This window comes from Suricata suricatta, chromosome 8 (assembly GCF_006229205.1).
Source record: "Suricata suricatta isolate VVHF042 chromosome 8, meerkat_22Aug2017_6uvM2_HiC, whole genome shotgun sequence".
Classification (NCBI taxonomy): domain Eukaryota; kingdom Metazoa; phylum Chordata; class Mammalia; order Carnivora; family Herpestidae; genus Suricata; species Suricata suricatta.
Genome location: NC_043707.1, coordinates 92743020 through 92765712, shown reverse-complemented (window position 1 = coordinate 92765712; position 22693 = coordinate 92743020). Strand labels below are relative to the sequence as shown.

General features: G+C 39.2%; 1 protein-coding gene across 3 annotated transcripts in view; it reads left to right on the top strand.

Moving 5' to 3' along the window:
- Positions 1–22693, top strand: part of PATJ (PATJ crumbs cell polarity complex component) — a 340997-nt gene that overhangs the window by 34735 nt on the left and 283569 nt on the right. For all 3 annotated transcript variants that reach the window (XM_029947821.1, XM_029947819.1, XM_029947822.1), the window contains exons 11-14: positions 3367–3513; positions 6964–7040; positions 9041–9097; positions 19797–19931. In XM_029947821.1, coding sequence (XP_029803681.1) covers positions 3367–3513; positions 6964–7040; positions 9041–9097; positions 19797–19931 — 416 coding nt within the window. The remainder of the gene's footprint in view (positions 1–3366; positions 3514–6963; positions 7041–9040; positions 9098–19796; positions 19932–22693) is intronic.

The window sequence follows — 22693 nt, the reverse complement described above, 5'->3', positions numbered from 1 at the left end:
GACACCTTTTGTTCTAGGGATTCTCATTTGTCTAAGGCTTTGACATTTTGCACACTTCAGATTCCCTACTACTTCTAACAAAATATATAATTCTCCCATCCCAGTACTAACCAGGCCCAACCCTGCTTAGCTTCTGAGATCAGACGAGATCGGGCGCATTCAGGGTGGTATGGCCGTAGACCAAAATATCTAATTCTAATGTCTCCTGATTTACCCTATGAAATAGAGGAGAGAAAATAAAGTAAGGATTTCTATTAAGAACATTTTTATTTGTAAAATATCTGTTATTTTGGTTACAGAATAGCAAATTTTCATTATGGAACAAATTGGATGCATGCCAATTTTTTAACTGTCAAGTTATTAATGTGTAGATCAAAAAATTTGATAGTCCTGAAAACAAATTCAATTTAAAATGAATGGCTAGTTATAGAACCAGTAAGAAATAATGCCATTAGAATTTGTCAGGAGATGAATATATTTTTTCCCTCTCTTCTGAAGATATAATAAGCCTGGAAGCCTTGACTCAACTAATAATTGATTTATATTTAAGTTGGAACTTTATGAGTTTTATGCGATAGTGGAAATTTTGCTGCTGAAAGACAGATGCCCTGTCCGCTGCATCATATATATGAAATTAAAAATTGCCTAAATTGTATAAATTGTACCAATGCTCTACTGACTTAAAAGGTTTACATAAATATTTATATCAACATAATGGTTTTTAATAGCTCTGATAGAGCCCTTGGCTTCAGTCTACTGTATCAAATGAAGTATGTCATCTGTGAATTAGCAATTCTTTCCTTTGCATGCCTACATTTTAAATTTATGTTGGGATGAGTTTGACTCTAAATTTGCACTTCTTCCAAAGTTGAGAGGTCCTTCGTGTGGGTTTTACTGGCACCCTGGGAAGAGTGCTCTACTGCAGCATTTATCACCCTGTGTTGGGATCACCTGTTCCATGTGTAGCCACAATAATGAAGGGAAGTGGTGGAATCTTTGGTCCTGCCCCATGGAACACATTTTCCTGTGCCTTCCATGGTCTTTTCCTGAGGGAAGCTGCGCAGCTTCCAGCTCTTGCCCAATACCTTCCTCTACAAACCTCCTAATGTTTGTATACCTTGTATACCTTTTTTGTATACTAATTTGTATACCACTTATACCATACAATTACATCATGTTCTTCTCAGTACTATAAACTTCGGTATGTAACTGTTCTCCCCAGTTACACTAGCAACTTCTGGCCTCGTTACCTTGGCTAGCACTAGGCTGTGGTTTTAGTGTGTATCAATGGGTTAATGATCTAAAAATTTTTATGTGGTTGAAAATTTCATGCTAAGATCATAGGAACTTTAAAAAAATTTTTTTATTGTTTGTTTATTTTTGAGAGAGAGAGACAGAGTGAGCGCAAGGGAGGGGCTGAGAGAGAGGGGGGCACAGAATCCAAAGCAGGCTCCATGCTCTGATGTCAGCACAGAGCCTGACGGGGCTCAAACTCATGAACCATGAGATCATGATCTGAGCCAAAGTCAGACACCCATCTGACTGTTACCTGGCTATATTTTTCAACTTTTTATAGTTGACCTTTGAACAACACAGGTTTGAACTGTATATGTGGAGTTTTTCCCCATTATGGTACCATACTGTATTTTCTATAAAAGTATTGCTTTCATTCTTAAGATTTTCTTAATATTTTCTTTTCTCTGGCTTACTTTTACTTTTTCTGTAGAATACAATATAATACACATAATAAACAAAATCTGTTACTTGACTATGTTGTCAGTAAGGCTCTGGTCAACAATAGGCTATTCGTTATATTTTGGGGGGGCATTCAAAAGTTACATATAGGTTTTCAATTGCATGGGAATGGGAAAGTGCCCCTAACCCCCACATTGTTCAAGGGTCAACAGTACTGTAAAAATTTTTGTAGATTTTTTTTAATGTTTATTTTTGAAAGAGAGCATGAGATGGGGGGCGCAGAGAGAGAGGGAGACAGAGGGTCTGGAGTGGGCTCTCTGCTGTTAGCTCGAATTTGAACACAGGGCTTGACTTCACCACCTGTAAGATCATGAGCTGAAGTCGGATGCTGAACCTACTGAGCCATCCAGGTGCCCTTGTAAAAAATTTTAAACATACAGAAAAATGGAAAAACATAAATACCCATGAATCCGCCATTTAGATTCAACAGTTAACATTTTGCCATATTTGTTTCATCTTTTTTCCTGAGCCATGTAAGAGTGAGTAGGAGATATCATGGTACTTTAGTCCAACATACTTTATAGCTTCTAAAAATAAAGATATTGTCTTCTATAATAATATATCACTATCACACCAAAGAAGATTAATAGTAATCCTCTAATATCAAATGTGCTGTAACACATACGAAATTTCCCCAATTGTCCCCAAATGTCTTCTGTAGTTTCCTTTCCTACTCCCCCCCCCCCCCCCCCCCCGAAAGAAAAACCTCATAAAGTCAAGATTCAGTCATGCATTGTTCTGTTTCTTTGGTTTCTTTGGTTTCCTGTGTTATGGTTCTTTGGTTTCTGAATCTAGAAAAATCCCTGACCCCTGCCTCCACGGCACAGATTTTTTGTGAAAGCATTTGTCCATTTTGTCATCAGAACACTACATTCTGAATCATTGTCCTTGTGGTGTAATTTAACTTGTTCCTCTATCCACTGTGTTTCCTGTGAGAAGCTAGGTATAAAGCCCTAGTTCGATCCAGGTTAAATATTTTTGGTAAGAAAACTTTATAAGTCATATGTGATCATTCAAAAGTGACCAAAAATGACTCTTATTCTCCCTTTCTTGTGTTTAAGAGATACATAATGACTGGCATGCTTGAAATTGAAAGCTTTGGATATCCTATAGCTTAACTCAGTTTAGCTAAGGGAGGAACTGTTGCAGCCAGGGGAATTCTCTCTAATTCCCTTCCAATTCATAAAGTTACCGATGTAGAATTGTTATTTTTTAAACTTACGATGATGTCATGCCAGAACCTAGGTGAGCCCAGAGCAGTGGGATGGGCTTACTCTGCATATCTTGATTCTTACCCACCACATATGCAAGAGTATAAGACCTTAAGGGTTTTTTTTTTCTTTACCAAGGCTATGTTGTAAAGTATCTACTTCTGCTTTGTCAACTTACTTTGCTGGCTCTTCCTTTCCCATTGGCTGGTTCCTTTTCCTTTTCAATACCACCAGCTCTTCCTTATTTTTTAAAGGAATTGAGTGGTTATCACACATGACATTTTAATAATCATTTTTGTAAGTTACCTGAGATGTTTGTCTTGAAGTGGTCAAATGGGAGAACAGGACTTAAATATAGTCTTCAGCTGCTAGTGATTCAAGTTAGCAATTCTTCTTTTAGGAACTGTCATAGAACCATCGGAAATACCAGCCCTCTATCCAACTGGAGCAGTGGAAACAGAAACTAATTTGGATGGTGGAGATGAGGAAACTGAAGAAAGAATGGGTAATCTAAAAAACGACAACATACAAGTCTTAGAAAAATTAGGTAGGCACAAAGCATTCAATTCAAAACAAAGTAATTTGACTTTCTCTTGCTAATCATTTTCTCTCTTTAGAGCTCATATGAGAAATTTTAGAGGCATTTTGGAGTTCTAAAATAGGATATTCTTAATATCAACGTCTTAACACTTGTGGCAGTTGGGGAACAATCATGTTATTGTTTAATCTTTAATTTTTTTTTAAAGTTTGTTTAGAGAGAACAAGTGGGGGAGGGGGAGAGAGAGAGAGAGAGAGAGAGAGCGAGCACCCTGTTTAATTTTGAATGCATTTTTATTAGTATGTGTTAACTTTTTTAATCTTACTAGCATTTTAAAGTACTGCATATGTTAGCTTATGTATTGTCATTGATACAATTATAGATATCTAGCTATCTGTATACTACAGTGGTGTTTTTAAACATAATAATTCATCATTTACATATGTATGTGTTTTATCAAACTGCCAGATTGCTATATATTTATACTTTAATCTTCTTTTCAATTGATGTGCAACTTTGTCCTCTTACTTTGTACTTTGATAACTTAGCTATGTAGTTGACTGTTTTGCAAGCATTTTAAGTAAAAATGTCACACAATTCCCTGCACAGAAGTGCTCAGGAAAGTCTTGACAATTGAATGAAATGGGATACTTAATACCATCCTCTTCCAGAGATGTTTTGGCTTCATCTTGTCTCAGGAAAGGATGTCCTTCCTGAAGGAAGGAGTAGCCCCTCATTCAAGTTAAAAAATTTCCTGTAATTTGAATATTTACCTTATTCATTTTGGCCCAAGTGGATTGTAGTTAGATATTTGCTATTCAAATTCAATGTACCCAGATAGATTTTCATGGGAGCTATTGGGTGAAAATCAAATACATTCTGAAATTAGAAATATTTTTAGACATTTTAATCTGCTTATTTTTAGATCAATCTCATTGCATTTTTTCTTCATGAGTATGTTTAATTTCAGCTTGAGAGTAAGACCAAAGTCATTGAACTGCTAAGAAGTTAGCTTTCATTTTTCCTTTAGGAACAGACAAACTTTCCCTTCTTCCCTTCTAGGTTCTTTGGTCTAATAATTGACATAAGACAGATTAACAGAAGAAAAACAATTTTTATAAGTATGGAAGCCCTGTAAAAATATGAGACCCAAGAGTAGTTGGGCAATTGAGGCTTACATGGCATCCTAAATTAAGGAATGGGATACAAATCTGCAGCTTCAAAGAGGAAAAGGGTTGGAGCATCTAGGTGGCTCCGTCGGTTGAGCGTCCGACTTTGGCTCAGGTCATGATCTCACAGTTCATGGGTTCGAGCCCCATGTCGGGCTCTGTGCTGACTGCTAAGAACCTGGAGCCTGCTTCTGATTCTGTGTCTCCCTCTCCCTCTTTGACCATCCCCTGCTCATGCTATGTGTCTCTCTCAAATATAAAAAATGTTAAAAAAAAAAAAAAAAAGGAGAAGGGTAATTTGCAGTGTGATACAAAGAACAAATGTTTGGTGATTAAAAGTTTGCTCTACGATGGCAATAGATCTTGCAGATAAAATAATTATCTCTGGTAATAGATTTTTCTGCTATAGGCCTGCTATCTAAATTTTTTTAGGTAGTTAAGGGAGAGGTAAAAGTTTCTCCTAAGTCTGTTGGGTCTTGATTGTCTTTAGCTTGAAGTATTCCATGTACTAAAATGCCATATTTTATGAATATGGCACTTATGAAAGTGGCATATTCTGCTCCCTTTCATTACCATTGGAATAATATTTCAGATCATCATACTTTTCGTTTATTTAATGTTACTCATTTTTTGAGAGAGAGGCAGACAGAGAATCCTAAGCAGGTTCTACATGGTCAGTGCAGAGCTTGATGCAGGGTTCAACCTCACAACCCATGAAATTATGACCCGAGCCAAGATCAAGAGTTGGACACTTAACTGACTGCACCGCCCAGGCACCCAATACTATTCATTTTTCAAGTCATTTTGTGTAGCTCAGGATTTATTGAGCTGCTAAAATTAGTCTTTTTCTTCAAATACTTAGCTTTGTGCTGCGCTTTGAAACTCAATGACCATCTGTGCTTCCATTGTACAACTGAAAGATGAAAAAGTTAAAAGGAATTGTAGGTGAAATATTACTTTATACCTGTGTGTGAAATAAGGTCTTTAAACAGCATGTTCTTAAGTTTACAAATTAGCTTACCAAATAAGAAACTGCGGCCCGGAAGAAATTAACAAAGATGGTAGAACTTGTCATGTAATTTCTTGTGGAAGTGTTGACAGCAATATATAGGCGCAAAGTGCCGAGCCCACATGAATGATATTGTGTCTTAATAAGACCTTTGGTTAGTTATCCCCTTAATGTAACCTAGCTTATCACTTAATAGAGTTACTTTGTGGATATTCTTTTGTACATCTAGTGAGTTTAGCTCTTTAGCATTTGTTAGTCTTAGTCTCTGAATTCTGAGGTTAGCCTGTTTTACTTGATGATTTGCATTATGTAATTAAGTATTATATGCACCCAAGGTGAGCTGTCTGGACTGAAGACTGAAAGAGCTGATATTGCAAGTTATGTTTGATTTTAGATGGTTATGTCAGCTGGAATAAGTGTTCTGTGACTTGTTTAATCTTGTGACAGAGTTTTTCTTTAACTTAAAGAAAAAATGAAGGTTTGCTTTTTCTGCTACTATGGATATAAGTTAAAATTGTATTTTCAGTACTTTAACTTTTGCCTATTAGGCATTATTCAGACTATGAACTGTGCCCTGACCTTCTGGCTAAGATCATATGGAGGACAGGCAGGACATTTAAAATCTGTCTTAGTTCTTGAATGTTCTCTTACCTATGCAAAAAAGACAATATTATACTTAAGAGTCACAAAGGTATAACCAAGTAACCACAGAAGACCAAAGTAAAACGAGAGTTTCTATTATATTAAAGCTCATGCAACTTTGTGGTTGAATTAAACCAGACAAGCCTTTATAACTGCCCAGATGAGAATTCTGACTGGATTGTGTTGGTATGTCCAGTTGATAGTAAAGATGTCTTTTGTTAAATTTGTACTTTTTCTATGGGTGAGTGGAAAGTATTACTTTGAAGTGATTACCATTTAAATTAAACCCTTGTTTGTCTTAACATACTGTAAAGCAAAGCCAGATGTATTTTTCTTGTAAATGGCAGGATGTTTACATCTAAAGTGCATATATTTCAAATTTCATTTCTAACTCATCAATTCCTCTTCCCTTTAAAATAGTTCTTAACAAAAAAAGTCCCATCATAACTTGGTCACAATTGGCTTTACATTTTACATTAGTCTTATAAGTAAGCTCTGATTTACTTTACCTGGTAGACCCAAGTTAATGCATTTTCATTTTTATTTGTTTCCCTTTTACTTACTGGACTTTGCTGTTATTGAATAATTTAGCAGGTGTTTGGCCCACTGTAGCTTCAATATTCTTTTTTTTTAATCCAGAAAAAGCTCCTGACTCTCCAGAAAATGAGCTGAAATCTAGATGGGAAAACCTTTTGGGTCCGGATTATGAAGTAATGGTATGTTAAAATGTTGTAATAAAGAACATTCATGTCTTATTTCATGTTAAGCTCCTGACATTGCAGTTTAAGGAAATGGGAGAGCCCAAGAATAGCCAGCTTGCCTTTATTTTTTCCTCCTGCTTTTCTTCCCTAGCAGATCAGTTGATTTTTTTTTTTTACCCCTCTTTTAGCATTTTAAGCTATAAGAACAGTTAAGGACCGCATGCAACTTTCAGTTACAATTAGCAGACAATCAGCTCATGTTGAAAACATTTAAGTCAACAGTAGGCAAAAGAATCTTAGAAAGCTTGCCTTTGAATTTATAACCTGTATCAGCCGCTTAAAATTGCTGGCATTTTTATGATTGCTTTTATGATCTGTTTGTTTTATTGTACACTGAAAGGGCTGTGGATATTAGTCCTATGTTTCACGAAGAATCTTACAGTTTTATGAGAAAAATGAAAGAATGATTATCAAATGGATTAGGGAGAACAGGAAGTAATTTAGGTTAGGCAGAAGTTTATAGCACCAGTGGTCCATTAGACTTTCTTTCACCTGTTATTAGATTCATTGAGTCAGGGATTGATTACATTCCCCCCTATGAATCCACGTGAAAGCAGAAAGCAGTGCTTAGAAAAGCCTCCACAGTGTTCACTAAATGCATTAGTAATAAATTTTATTGAATCTCTATTGTCATTCATGTTTTCTGATGCATGTTTATCATTAGTACTTGTTGGCTGGTTGGAGAATTTTTTTCTCTTCTTGGTTTAAAACATACAACCACTATCTATTGTCAGAAAATTTCCAATGTTGGTAAGATGAGTTAAAATATTCCGTGCTCTATTCTTGCTAATTTTGTACCTGCATGTTGGTTTGCATGAACGGCTGCCCCTTTATAGATTTCTAAATTCTGTTTTGTCATTAGGCTATCTATCACCTTAGCCAATAACCTTTTCTACTATTCTTAATGGTTTCATATTCAAAGTAATTTGGTGACTGAATATTTATAAATGGCCAGTTCTGCGAAGGGCTCCTCTTTGTTAAAGTTTTACTTTGCCCATATAGCCATATTTCCAAATTTCATTTATCATACAGTGAGGTCAATCACAGATTAGCTAGAAAGAGGAGACTTACTGTGAGGCTGGGAATTTAAAGAGACAACTTATTCATTAAGAGTTCTTTTGTTTTGAGGGATGAGAAGCAGAAAGAAGAAACCAGGCAAGATTAAAATTGCATGCATGTACGCATGTACTCCAGTTTTCTTCATTTTTCTTCTAGAATCTGCTTCTGTGAAGTGCAGTATTTCTAGAAGCTTTAGTTGGATCGTTGTTTAACTTATCCCCTCCCTCCAGATGTACCATATTTTATTAACAACTCACAGATGCAAATCATCAGTAAAGTCTTTTGCTTGCTAGCATGGACTCCTGTGGCTCTCCGCCACTGAAGCTTAGAACAATAGTTTTAGGCCGGGGTGAAAAGCTTTAAGTATTCCATGAGGCTCTCACCAGGCCAGGTCTTTCTGTTTGTGTCCTTGCCAGCCAACTCTCCTAGGGAAATGGTGGAGCTTTTCTGTAGAAAGTCAGATGCTTCAATTTTTCCAAAGACATCTTACTTTACTGACCTTGCCTGGATATAAAAACAAAAATACGATAACTCTTGGCTTTGCTAAAAGAATACAATTTTTATGGACTCTTTCTAACAGAACATTATATTAAAATTTTAGGGGGCATGGCTTTTTAAAAATAGTGTGTGTTTGCCCCTCCCCCTCTGGTTCAATTTCTGAGTAATTTAGGGGGAAGGATTGCTGTGGAAAACAATAACAACAAAACAGGAAATATTTGCTGAAATTTTACATTATGTGTTATAATTACAGATTTCAGAAATATCAAAAAAGGATGAGAATGCAGATCAGATGGTGTTATTAATATATAGGGTTTATGGATTATTTTCAGAAAACCTAAGAAGAAATAAAGTTATGCTTTTACAGATACTGGATTTTTTTTTTCTTGTAAATTTAGGTTGCTACTTTGGATACACAGATTGCAGATGATGCTGAGTTACAAAAATATTCAAAGGTAAGCATTATTTTCAAAAATGTTTCCAGTTTTTTGTTGCTTGAAGAACTTTCTCTTAAGTCCTTGTTGAAGAAACTAAATTTGTTCTGTGACCCAAAGTTTCTGGAGTTTAGTCTTAGATGATTTCTGGGAATGTAGTAGGTTCTTACTGTTCAGAAATGTGATGGTTACATATGCCTGGGAAGGGCATGGGCTGCCTGTACTGTTTTCAGAAGCCAAACCCAGGTTTGATTACTTTGCCCACTTTAAAGGTAGTGCATAGAGTAACATTGTGCAGAGCCTTTCAGATATTACTAGCAGGCCTTTTAAAATGCTTGCTAAACATCAGGACCACAAATACAGACTTTAAAAAAATCAATGATGCTTTCCCCTAAAACTGTTCTTTAATATATACTGAACTTAGATATTGGATATTTTCTATTTATGTGTCTTACAGTTTAGTAAATTTCCTGTGCCTAATCTGCTAAAGCCCATCTATTGAGTTCTTAATTTTAGTTGTTATATTTTTCTCTACTAGAATTTCTGTTTTATTCCTTTTTAGATTATGTTCTTTGGTGGAATTTGCAATTAAAAAATCGGTATTTGCTGGGACATATTTGTACTGGCTCAGTTGGTTAAGCCTCCCACTCTTGATTTCAGCTTGGGTCAGGATCTCACAACTCGTGGGTTCGAGTCTCACATTGGGCTCTACGCTGATCGTGAGGAGCCTGCTTGGGGCTCTCTCCCTTGTTGCTCTCTTTTCCTCACTCTGCTCTCAAAATAAATATATAAACATAAAAATAATCTGTGTATGCCATCTTTTCCTCAATTTCTTCAACACGTTAATCACAGTTTATAAGGACTTTAAACAGCTAATTCTAATATCTGGATGAACTTTGGACGTGTTTCATTGTTTGATCTTTTCTCTCGTCGTAGTTACTTGGTTGTCTCTCTCATCGTGCCGTCAGGTAATTGCCCACGATTATGTAGAACAACTACAAAAGCCTTTAGGTGAGGTTATCTTTGTCCCGGGGGACTCATTCTTTTCCCTGATAAGTCTGTTGCATGTGTGCGTGCGTGCGTGTGTGTGTGTGGGGGGGGTGGCAAACGTGGAGAGTAGATGATTTTTGATATGTGGCAGAGGTACGTTCTGGTAAGGTTCAGACTCTGTGGTTTGCCTATGCTCCTAAGACCTAGCCTTCCAGGTATTCCACGTGAGTCCGCAATGTGTACCTGTCCCCTTTTCTCGGTGGGACCTGAACTCAAGTTCTGTCTCTCAGTACTTCGGGGCTGCTAAAATCTTGGCTCTTCAGAGGCTTTCTTTCTTTCTTTTTTCTTTGTTCTATTGTTTTTTTCTTCTTTCAGAGAGAGTGCAAGTGAGTGAGGGACAGAGAAAGAGGGAGGGAGAGTGTGGAGCTGAAAGTGGGGCTCGAGAAAGAGAGGCTCAAACTCATGAACCGTGAGAGCATGACGTGAGCTGAAGTCACATGCTTAGCTAACTCTGCACCCGGGCACCCCTTCAGAGGTTTTCTGATGGGCTTTAGCCTTCTCGCCCATACAGCTTTCGAACTCAAGAAACCCCCTTCGCGGAAACCTGCCTTATCTGAGGCTCAATTCCTCATGCAGCGTAGCTCTAGTTGTCTGCCCTCCCAGGTTCAAAGCCTTTAAGACCCTGTGTCGTCATACTCTATGATAAGTTAAAAAAAAAAAGTATAATAACCACACTTCATGCACATCTTAAAAAATGGCACTGTCTTTTTCCAGGCATATGTTCTGTCTCACATTCATTCCCTAGTTCCTTGTCACGAGTCTTACTAATTTCATTTTCTTTCCTGATCAACCTCTATACAATATACATATTTGTACTCAGTAATTCTGGTATAAAGACACAGAAAGGCTTTGAGCTGAATAGACATTCAGAACTAACTCATAGAAATTCACCAGTGTGTTCAACTGTATATTCATTCATTCATTATTCATTCATCAAATATTTATTAATATCTACTTTGTGTCAGGTCATCTACTGGGTGTTGGAGTTTCAGAAGAGAACAGAGTTGGAGGGGACCTGCCCTGTAGAACTTCTGTTTTTTATAAAGATTTATTTTATTTTTAGAGAGAGAGAGCTAGTGAGCGAGTGTGCACAAGCAGGGGAAAGGGGAAGGGGGGGTGGAGAGAGAGAGTGAATGAATGAGAATCTTGAGCAGGCTCCACACTTAGTACTGAGCTCCATGAAGGGCTCCATCCCACAACTCCGGGATCATGACCTGAGCCAAAATCAAGAGGCAGACATTCAACTGACTGAGCCACCCAGGTGCCCTTAGAACTTGTATCTTCATAGGAGATATAGAAAACAAGTAAGTTATGTAGTATTGGTGGTATGTGCCATGCAGAATACTGAGGCAGGGAAGATGAACAAGGAATTCAGGACAGAGGCTGGGTTTGTAAGTTTAGAGTGGTTGACCAGGGAAGGGCTCATTAAGAAGGTGACATTGGAAGGAAGCATTTTAGGAGGTGGAATATGCAGCCTGATTTTTCTCCTGTGGAATATGAACAATAATACCTTTGTTGGAAGGTTAAGGATAAATATATATAACGTATGCCTTAATATAGCTCAGTGCTAACACGTAAGAATTGTTCAGTAAATGGTGATTTTGTTTCCCAGTTGTGCACTTCATTTTTAGTCTCTAACCTTTTTTTTTTTTTTTTTTTACAAAAAAGCTATTTTAAAATTAAAATAATTAAATTTAATTATTTAATTGAACTTTTGTTGTGCCAGAGTATTTACTTCTTTACATTTTTTGCCCTGGGAGAGTCATGCATAATTGCACTGTTCTTTTTTCATGTTTAGTTGTTACCTGTGTATGTTTTCATATTTGTGGTTAGTTTGTCCATTCTTTTATGTAATGTATGTGTGTGAGAGAAGGGGTGTGTACTTTCCCCACATCACGGTCTCACACATCTTTACTTTTTTCTATAATCTCTTGATGATAAATGTCCCCAGATTATTTCTGTATGTTGATGAATTACAGTTTTTAAAAAATCCTCCTGTAATTAGGAGTTTGCTGACTCAGTTTCTCAGTCTTCCCCCCGTGGTGCGTAAGGAGACTGTATCCTAGCGGAGCGTCACAGGGGAGGATGCTGTGGTTTGCACAGGTGCAACGACTCACCTCAAACCATACAGCTAGACAGTGGCGGGGGCATTTGCAGCTTAGAGCACATTCATTCATCTCTGAAATACTTACTGAGCTCCTCCTCCGTGCCAGGCACTGCTGCAAGGGTGGACAGCAAAATGGAAAAGGTTTTTGCTCTTATGGAGCTTAGAGTCTGGCTTTGGGTAAGGGGGTAATAATAAACAAGTGAAAAGTAGCTTGATAAAATTGTTGTAGGCTGTAAGTAGTGATGCAAAGGAGCAAACAGAATGGTGACCTGATAGCTGGGGAGGAGGGAGCATTTTGGAGAGAGAGCCAGAGAAGGACTTTCTGAACTCAGGCTTGAAGGATAAGGCTGTGTGGAGCCGGGAGCCTGGTGACTGGCAAGTGGAAAAGCCCTGTGGGAAGACAGGACCAGCTTGTGGGGAGAATGGAAGTTGTTAGGGTCAAACTGAGTGAAAATTAGGATTTTTTTAAATGTCTATTTACATGAAAGAGAGAGAGGGACAGACGGTCCAAAGTGACCTCCATGCTGTCAGCACAGAGCCCGATGTGGGCCTTGAACCCATGAATCGTGAGCTCATGACCTGAGCCAAAGTTGGACATTCAATAGACTGAGCCACCCAGGCGCCCCGAAGACTAGAATGTTAAATGAAGCTGGTGAGGGAGACCACGTGCTACAGGGCTTCCAGAATCATGGTGCTAAGCCTGGGCTTCTGGCGCGGTGCCGAGTGACAGCGTGGAGACGGTAAGCAGTGCAGTCTTCACATCTGAGGTCAAGGCTGTAGGGTTTTCTTCCATCTCATCAGGTTTCGATTTAGAAGAGCCAAGTTTCATGGACATGGCTGGTGTTCCTAAGGGTTTAGCTGTGTTCGGGTGGTCACTCCAGTTAGCTTCTCCATTGCCATCATGCTTGAAGGGATGATGATTCAGGAAGCATCTTCACACATCACTTACCGGCCGGTGTAATAGATAAGGTTTTCTTTCGAGGTGGACGGAGTTGTGGGGAAGAGGGAGACGAAGGCAATTTACACTGGCTTGAGCATTAGCCGTGCTGCTTCTAGGAAGCCGTAAATCATGACAGGAGAACAGTTTTCCCGCATCTGGGGAGACTTGCACTTTTAGGGATGGCTTTCTTGGCAACTGTTTACTATTAAGACCATCACAGCACTGTGAGGGAGAAGCATTAAGCTCACGCCACTGACCTTTCCGCTGGCCATCAGTTGTAATTTGGAATGAGCATTAGTAATATCCCTGGTGTGGGAAACAAAAATAACAGGTCCTGTTCTCTGGTTTTGACAAGACAGGCTGGCAGATTTCACTTTATTTCCTTCCTGAATTATATTCTTTGACCCAAAGGGCATTAAAACATGAGTTTCTCCCTCACTTTATATAAGCAAATCTAATTAAAAAATTTTTTTTATAGTTTATTTATTTTTGAGACAAAGAGAGAGCACGAGTGGGGGAGGGGCAGAGAGAGAGGGAGACACAGAATCCAGAGCAGGCTCCAGGCTCTGAGCTGTCAGCACAGAGCCTGATGAGGGGCTCAAACCCACGAACTATGAGATCATGACTTGAGCCAAAGCCAGACGCTTAAGCAAATGAGCCACCCAGGTGTCCCTAAGCAAATCTAATGTTTAAGGCAGTGGGATGTACCACTCACCCCCACCTTCCACTCCCACCCCAGGAGTTGCAGTGGGTATTAACACTCGATTACCAAAATCAGTTCTTTGCTTTAATATTTATTTATGTATTTATTTTTAATTTTTAAATTTATTTTCTTTATTTTTCTGAGAGAGTGAGTGTATGTGGGTGCGTGAGCAGGGAGAGAGAGAGAGGTAGGGAGAGAGAGAGAAAGAGAAAGAAAATATCCCGAGCAGGCTGCATGCAGGGCTTAGTCCCACAACCCTGGGATCATGTCATGAGCTGAAATCATGAGTCAGATGCTCAGTTTGTTGCTGTCGGGACTCTCAGTTTCTTTGCTTTAAATACATTTTCTCGGGGCACCTGGGTGGCTCAGTTGGTTAAGTGGCCAACTTCAGCTCCAGTCATGATCTCACAGTTCGTGGGTTCGAGCTCCACATCGGGCTCTGTGCCAACAGCTCAGAGCCTGGAGCCTGCTTCGGATTCTGTATCTCCCGCTCTCTCTTACTCTCCCCCCCACCCCCCACTCTGTGTGTGTGTGTGTCTCTCTCTCTCAAAAATCAGCATTAAAAATATTAAAACATAAAGAAAAATAAATACATTTTCTCCTGGGGCACCTGGGTGACTCCGTCGGTTAAGAGTCCCACCCTTGATTTTGGCTCAGTTCATGATCTCACAGTTCAATGAGATTGAGTACCACATTGGGCTTTGTGCAGACAGCTTGGAGCCTGCTCGAGATTCTCTCTCCTTCTTTCCGCCCCTACCCCACACACTCTTTTTCTTTCTCTCTGTAAAAATAGGTATTTGAAAAAAATATTTTTTCTCCCTTATTTCTCACTGATACCGTATTAGTAAGCAACTGTTTTCTTCTTTCCAATTTTAGTATGTGGAGACTGAATGCCAGGCAGGTCAAGTGACTTGTCTTAAGATCACATGCAGCTAGTAAGTGGCAAAATTAGGAAATAAATAAAGGGTTACCTGGCTTCTACACCTGTGATGTTATTTTTCTTTTTGAATAAATGATATTTGGATATGACCTAAAATTAAAGGGTGCCTGGGTGGTTCAGTTGGTTGAGTGTTCAACTTCGGCTCAGGCCATGATCTCACGGTCGATGAATTTGAGCCCCACATCAGGTTTGTTGCTGTCAGCGCATAACCTACTACAGATTTTCTGTCCCACTCTCTGCCTCCTTAGTAAATAGAACATTAATAAAAAAAAAAGACCAAAAATTAAGAAGTTACATAAGCATATACTGTAAAAAGTAAGTTTCTCTCCCATCTGAGTCCCCTTACTCTCCGCCACAGAGACAACTACTGTTTCGAGTTCTCCAGCATGTGATTTTATGTTTTGCTGGTCTCTTTTTTGAGTTGAGAGCACATGTCACAGAATCTAGACTGTAGTAACTTTCGTGCCCTTTCAGGTAGGTGGCCTATCAGAAACAGGAGCTTTTTCAACAAAAATACAACACGTGTTGTATTTTGTTCCTCCTGACCAGTATTCTAATTCTGTAGTTTGTGGTGAGGTCCCCAAGGGAAGTTGTGATTCCTTCCCTGCCTCCATTGCGAATTACTGTTGGGGTATTGCTAAAAGGCTGTTCATTCATTCCGGGAAGGGGAGGGTACTTCCTCAATATAAGTAAAGGAGGTTTGTTGGGAGGATGGCATGTGAAGTATATTCTGACGAAAGGGCTTGGGGAGATAACTGGAGATTCCAGAGGGAGGACATACCAACAACCAAAGTAGAACAAGAGTCGTGAGTGCCAAGTGTCAGATCAGGAGTCAAAAGCTCAACTATCATGTGAGCTAGGCAGGTAACATCACTGGTATTTAAAATGACAAGTGCCAAACAAAACAAAATGATAAATGCCAGTTGCTTCTTGACATTGGTGTTAGGCAACTTGAAAAAAATGTTCACTGCCTTTCTGTACAAAGGAGTACATAGTGTATATGTTTTGAATAATCAGAATTAAAATTTTAGATAGGTGGAAGCTTTAACACTGTGTTCCACTGTTTAAAAGTTGCAGCTTCAGTCTTAGAAAATTTGTTTGTTATTTATGGTAAATTTAGTAATTCTTTCCCTCTAACTTTTATTATTTTTTTTAATTTAAAAATTTTTTTAAATGTGTATTTATTTTTGAGAGAGAGCACAAGCAGGGGAGGGACAGAGAGAGGAGGTGGCAGAGAATCCCAAGCAGGCTCAGCACTGTCAGTGCGGGGCGCCGTGCAGGGCTCACACCCATGAACCTCGAGATGATGGCCTGAGCCATGCTCAGCAACTTAAGAGCCGACACTTAACCAGCTGAGCCACACACATGCTCCTCCCTCTAGCTTTTAAACATAAAGGGCATTTAACATCTTCAGTGTGTGTGTGTGTGTGTGTGTGTGTGTGTGTGAGAGAGAGAGAGAGAGAGAGAGAGAGAGAGAGAGAGAGAGAGAGAGAGAGAGAGGGAGGGGGGGAGGGAGGGAGGGAGGGACAGACAAGAACCAATCCTGGCATTCTTTCTGTCCTGTTTTATTTTGAGTTCAGCTTTTTTGGAAGCATCCTCCCCCATCCTGCTGACATATCTATTGTCTCCAGAAGGGCTTCTTCCCCTGAAGCAACATCATTTATGTTCCCACTTGAGCATTCTTGTGTCTTGTTTTTGGGTTCTAATGTAAAGCTTTTAGCAAATGAATAACCTGTGGTTGGCTTCCTGTGACAGGTCTCTCCGCTCACAGGTTGAAGGGCTCCGGCTTGCTTGGTCTCATTTGATTTTCATCATTCTAGCACTGAATCACACACCAGTCATACTTTTCCTTGGATATATTTCTGTGTATCCTTTACTTGTCATATCAGGATCATGAAAACCCTGCTGCTCATTAACTTTGTCAATTTAAATAGGACCCCCCTTGCAAAGCACATTGAATAAGCATCAATAAAGCATAACATGCGATGTGCGTGAAGGCATCAGTCGTCTGTCTGTTGCACCCACTTCTGTCATTTTAGCACTTTCTGCTCTCTAAGAACTCAGAATACCAAATGGGTGGACAATTGGAAGAGACAGATGAAACGGTTGATTTGTTTAGTTGCTAAATGCAGCTGGGACAGGTAATTAAACAGTCCTGCTCCCGCAGAGAAGCCTGCAGCAATGTAACATGAAGCTTCAAAAACCTAGCTGTACTCAGATTTAGATTCAAAACTAATATTAGGTAGGCCTCCTTCAGATTGACAGATTTCGTAAACATCATTTCTGGTTTATTTGTTTAGCGTGATTGAAGATGGAGCAGTGTGTTTTGCTCATGGTTTAAGTTTCTAGGGAGCATGTGCTATTTATAGATATCTGGGAGAATAGCGTAGAAGGGCACAGCCCTGTCTCTGGAAGGTGTGGGGCTCCATGGGCGGCCCGCTGTTGCGATGTCCAGACTAGATTGTAGATCGGTGGTATGCTGGTGAACATCTAGTTCTCAAAACAAAAATCAAAAAGCCCAAATTTGTAGCATTAACAGTATCCATGGTGTTAATAGTCCCACCATGGCAAATTTCAAGCTACCAAAACGACATCACTGACTACTGAGCTCCGAAGCGAATCACAATAGCTCTTCCCACTGTGTGGGAACAGGACTATGTAACTACCTCGCCCAGGTTCATTTTGCAACTCAACAAATCCACCGTTTCATCTGTCATTTTCAGTTGGTCATCCCTTCAGGATTTTCTAAGTTTTTTTCTCTTAATTTATTTTTTTAATTTACATTCAAGTTAGTTAGCCTATAGAGCAGTAGTGATTTCGGGAGGAGAATCAAGTGATTCATCTCCTATGTATAACACCCATTGCTTATCCCACAGTCTCTTCCTTAATGCCCCTTGCTCATTTAATCCACCCCCCCCACTCACAACGCCTCCAGCAACCCTCAGTTCTCTATATTTGAGAGTCTCTTGTTTTGTTCCCCTCCCTGTTTTTATATTATTTTTCTTTCCTTTCCTTATGTTCTTCTGGTCTAAGTTTTTAGATAGTCTTTCTACTGTACACTGTAACAGATAGAAGTCCCTTAAATGAGGTAAAGTGTGGTAAAAGTAATTAGAAAGGGATGGATTTTGAATACTTACCACATTTATTTTTAATATTATTTAATTGTAGTTGTATAGAATTTTGAATAGCTGGCTTGCAGAATTCCTGAAACTTGAACATTCCGTTCTTGCAAGTAGTCTTCACACCGTAGAGACGACCTGTGCGTGGACCCACTGACCACTCTGTGCTGGTGTTTGCGTTATAAACAAAGGGGGAGGGTTGGCAGTTTCTTATTACAGAACGATTTCTTTGAGAGTTTTTATTAACTTTTTATTACTAAAGAAAATGCTACAAAAAGAAACACACACACACACACACACTAATAGTAAGGAAACTGATGTCTTCTTCCTGTTGGATATGCATAATTTGGTACAACGACTAGACAGGAGGCTGGGGTGGCCACAGTGAGAAATAAAGAAATCATAGATAGGGAACAAGAGTGAAAACAATGTTAATGTTCCATTTAGAGTGCCTAGAGCATCTTCTTGCCAGAGATGGTTGTAGATCCTGAAGTGCTTGGTGGTCAAGAGCACTTAATTTTCAGAAAAGTACCCCAGGACCAGAAGTCCCTCATGCCTGTTTTAAGTCCTTGAGGTCTCAGTGTGCTACACTGCTTGCCAGTTCACGTTCATCTGTGTGTATAGTGGGAAGGAAATGAGCCCCAATGGTGTCTGAAAAGAGGCCTGTAGAACTTTGGGGACTCAGAGCAGATGACTATGGGAAGGTGACAAATTCAGAGATAAGGGATCACAGGGAATAGGAAATTTGAAGGCAAGAGCCATGTCATGAGTGCATTGCCACATTCTGTAGGGCTTTTCTCCTTATCAAATATACAGTTAGAGGTGGGCTGGTATTTTAAGAGAAACTGACTATTGACATAGGAAGTATAAATCATAATTAGTACTATTTGCCACATTTGAGTTTATATAGCTGCAGTGAGAAATCATTAGCTCTATCTTTAAAAGACAAGGAAGTGGATTTGGTAAGTGCCTTTTTGACCTTTCCAGCCAACAACACTGAGTCTCATCTCTTAGACATTGGCTAGAATTTCTTAACCTCTGACTCCTCTGAGCCCATATGAATTCTTTTAAGCCAACAGCATCAATCTTAGGATGGAATAATGATTGCCTTCCTTATTACATATCTACCCTTTCCTAACTGGAAATTGTTCTCACTTAAGTTCATGAAATGTAAAAGGAGTTTTTTTTTTTTTTTCCTTTTATTTGTGGAAAAGGAGTTTTTGAGTGAAGTGCCATTTTTCACAGATTAGCTCAAAGAAACATTTAATGAGCCCATGTTTAGTGCCCGGTGCTATTGTAGGGGATGAGGCTATAGAGAGAGCATACAGACTTTGCATTTAACCAGGGGGAGCAATCAAGAAAATGGACATTATAAACACCATAGGTTGTGAGCTGTGATAGAAATGTGTACAAGGCGGTCTTAGACCCCACACAGGGACACATTAACTTAGATTTTAGGAAGAGCTTTCTGGAAGTAACACTCAACACTGGAAGTGGAAGTGGAAGTGGAAGGTAGGTCATAAGGAACTAGAATATCCTGGGAGATGGGAAGCCCTGCAGAGATGTGGGACACGGAATACGTACTGGAAACTATTGACGGTTTGGAATGCCCATTGCTACAAATTGAAGGACTTTGTAGGTCTGTCTCTCCACTCCTAGGGAGTCCAAAAGGGAAAGAGTAAGAAGAAGCAAACAAATGATACGTATTTTATTGGTGACTGGTTTTCCCATTATTGTCCTCTACTGGGATCTTGGTGATCTGATTCAAGAGGTGGGGCTTTCATGTCAAAATAACACTTGACGGGGGATCAACAGTTGGATATTGTCATGTTTGATGTTCCTGCTTTGCTTTCTGCTACAGCTGCTGCCCATTCATACCCTGAGGCTTGGCATGGAAGTGGACTCCTTTGATGGGCACCATTATATATCTTCAGTTGTTCCAGGTGGTCCTCTTGATACACTGAACCTTCTGCAGCCGGAGGATGAGCTTCTTGAGGTAAAATTTCTGAGGGAGAAAAGACACAGGACAGGAATTCCTAAGTTGTAGGAAAACGTATTTTTACCAGAAATCCACTGAGTTACATTACTGCCTGTGTAATGTGAGCTACTTAGATCGAAAAATACTTGGGGGGCGTTGTTAACAATACTGTGTTGCATACTTGAAAAATTGCTATGAGAGTAGATGTTCGTGTTCTCACCACACATACACAAAATGGTAACTATGTGAGGTGATGGGTGTATTAACTAACCTTATTGTGATAATCAGTTCTTCATATAGATGTATATCAAATCATCACATTGTACACTCAGTTCACACAGTGTTATGTGTCAATTATATCTCAGTAAAACTGGAAAAAAGGAAATAAAATGAAGGCGAAGAAAAATACAGCCTATGTAATGACAGTTCATTTTTCCTGTCTTTTGGAAATCCTGAGATGTCCTTTCGAGTGCTTATTTAAAGTGATTGAGAAAAAAGGCTCCTGGTCTGTTTTAGTTTGATAGCATTATTTCTTTGTTTTAGCAAAATTCTTTTTAAGATTTGAGTCCATATACCTTGTTTGCAATATGTGGTCCCATTTATTTGCAGGATTTGGTTATTTCTAGTAAGAATTAGGCTAGCTGGATGACCTCAGGCCTATGTACTGCTGACTGGTATTCAGACGGTCTCCTTGGGATTTGCTCACACAACATGGCAGTCTCAGGGGGCTCACTCGGGCTTTCCAGCCTGTCTTCATTTAGAGCAGTTCTAGAGCTCTGCTCATGCTCTGACATGACTTTCTTGAGAGATTTTGTTAAATTGGACAGTTCTATAGGTAACACAAAAAACAAAGAATATTGAATCCCCTAATTGTACAGACAAGAAAATAAGGCATTGATTATTTCCAACTGTATACACTCATAGCAGCATGACTTTATTTCCTATTTTCTAACTCCCATTTCGTTTTTTTTTTCCTCAAATTCATCACACTACTTCCTAAGCTCCAAAACAAGGTTGGCTGGGGGACGGTGGGGGAGGGGGGATGTGGGGGAACAGTCACACTTAGAGAAGGGTGTGTAGAAGAGGGCTCTCCCAAGAGTTAGAAACCACAAGAAGTCCTCAGTTGAGTTTAATAGAATCAACCTTGTAGCCTTAGCCAAGATTAGACTCCCATGGGTCTTGGTTTTAGAGATTTCTTTCTAAAGTTTATGTTTATGCAAAGTGAAATGACAAGGGTAGCAAATAAGTTTGTTGTGGGTGCAACTGCATTTTTTAGCTGTGTCTGGTCACCTAGAGAAGAACGTTGAGAATTCTGGCCGACCTTTGAGGTCAGAGGGAACGTGTCTCTGACTGGTGTGTTAAATTCTGTCCTAAGCACAGGAGGGCAAGGTGTTGGAGTCCTGTTTTAATACGTAGTAAGTTGCAGGGCACCTGAGTGGCTCAGTTGGTTAAGCATCTGACTTCCTCTCAGGTCATGATCTTGCAGTTTGTGAGCCCGAGCCCTGTGTCAGGTTCTCTGCTGTCAGCACAGAGCCCACTTCAGATCCTCTGTCCCCCTTTTTCTCTGCCTCTCACCCGTTTGTGTGTACTCTCTCTATCTCTCTCTCTTTCTCAAAATAAATAAACTTACAAAAAAAGATTTAGTAAGTTGCTTATTTTTAGAAGTACTCAAGTAATCATACTGAGATGTTTACTGCAGATTAATGCCCTTAGGTTCTACTTACGTGACTCAGGGTTTTTTGTTCTTTGTTTATTGTTTTGGTTTTCGTTTGGTACTGAGGTCATATCTTTTCTCTTCCGACTGTCAGGGCACGTAGTATGTAGCTTTATGGATTCTACACATGATAATCTGGAGATTGGAGACCATTTTTATAATATGAAGTGTGGTTTTTGTTGTTTTCATTTATTTTTAAAATTTATTTTGAGAGAGAGGGAACATGTCTGAGTGGGGGAGAGGCAGGGTGAGGGGGGCGATGGGAGAAGCCCAAGCAGGCTCTGTGCTGTCAGTGCAGAGATGGACATGAGGCTTGATCTCAGGAACCATGAGATCAATACCTGAGCCAAAACCAAGAGTCGGCTGCTTAACCAACTGAGCCACCCAGGTGCCCCTATAGAATGTAGCTTTTAAGTATTGCAAAATGAGATATTTTTGTGTGGAGAGAAGTAGAATTAGTAAAAACTAGTATGATGCTCTCTTTTTTTGTGAGAGAGAGATACGTTGTACACCTGAAACTAATGTAACATATGTCAACTACAACTTAAATGTTTTTTATTTCCATTGTAGTTAACATGCAGTGTTCTGTCAACTACAATTTAAAAAAATATTTCTTTTTCTCCAAGAAAAAAGTATACCTACATAACATAGAATTGCCATTGTAACCATTTTTAGTGTACGATTCAGTGGCATTAAGTATGATTCACTATTAGTATGTGGTAGGAGATGAAGAAATATTGGCAAGTACAGAGCAAGTGTTACATGATCCCAGCCATCAACTGAGTCCTCTGAGCGTTAGCCAGAGTTAGAATCCCAAGGGCCTTCACCTTCTAACAGAATGTGCTGTAGTAAGGTAGTGTACTTTAATTCTTCAATATAGTTTTCTGGTGAACAAAACGGAGTTAGGGAATGAGGATAGGTTTGAAGTCAGAAGAGCTGTTTCTGGCTTTGAATTTGCCACAGCTTCACACTGTGTCCTTTGACATGTCAACTTTAAAAAAAATTTTTTTTTAATGTTTTTATTTATTTGACATGGCAACTTTTTTGAGAATTGTTTTTTTCATCA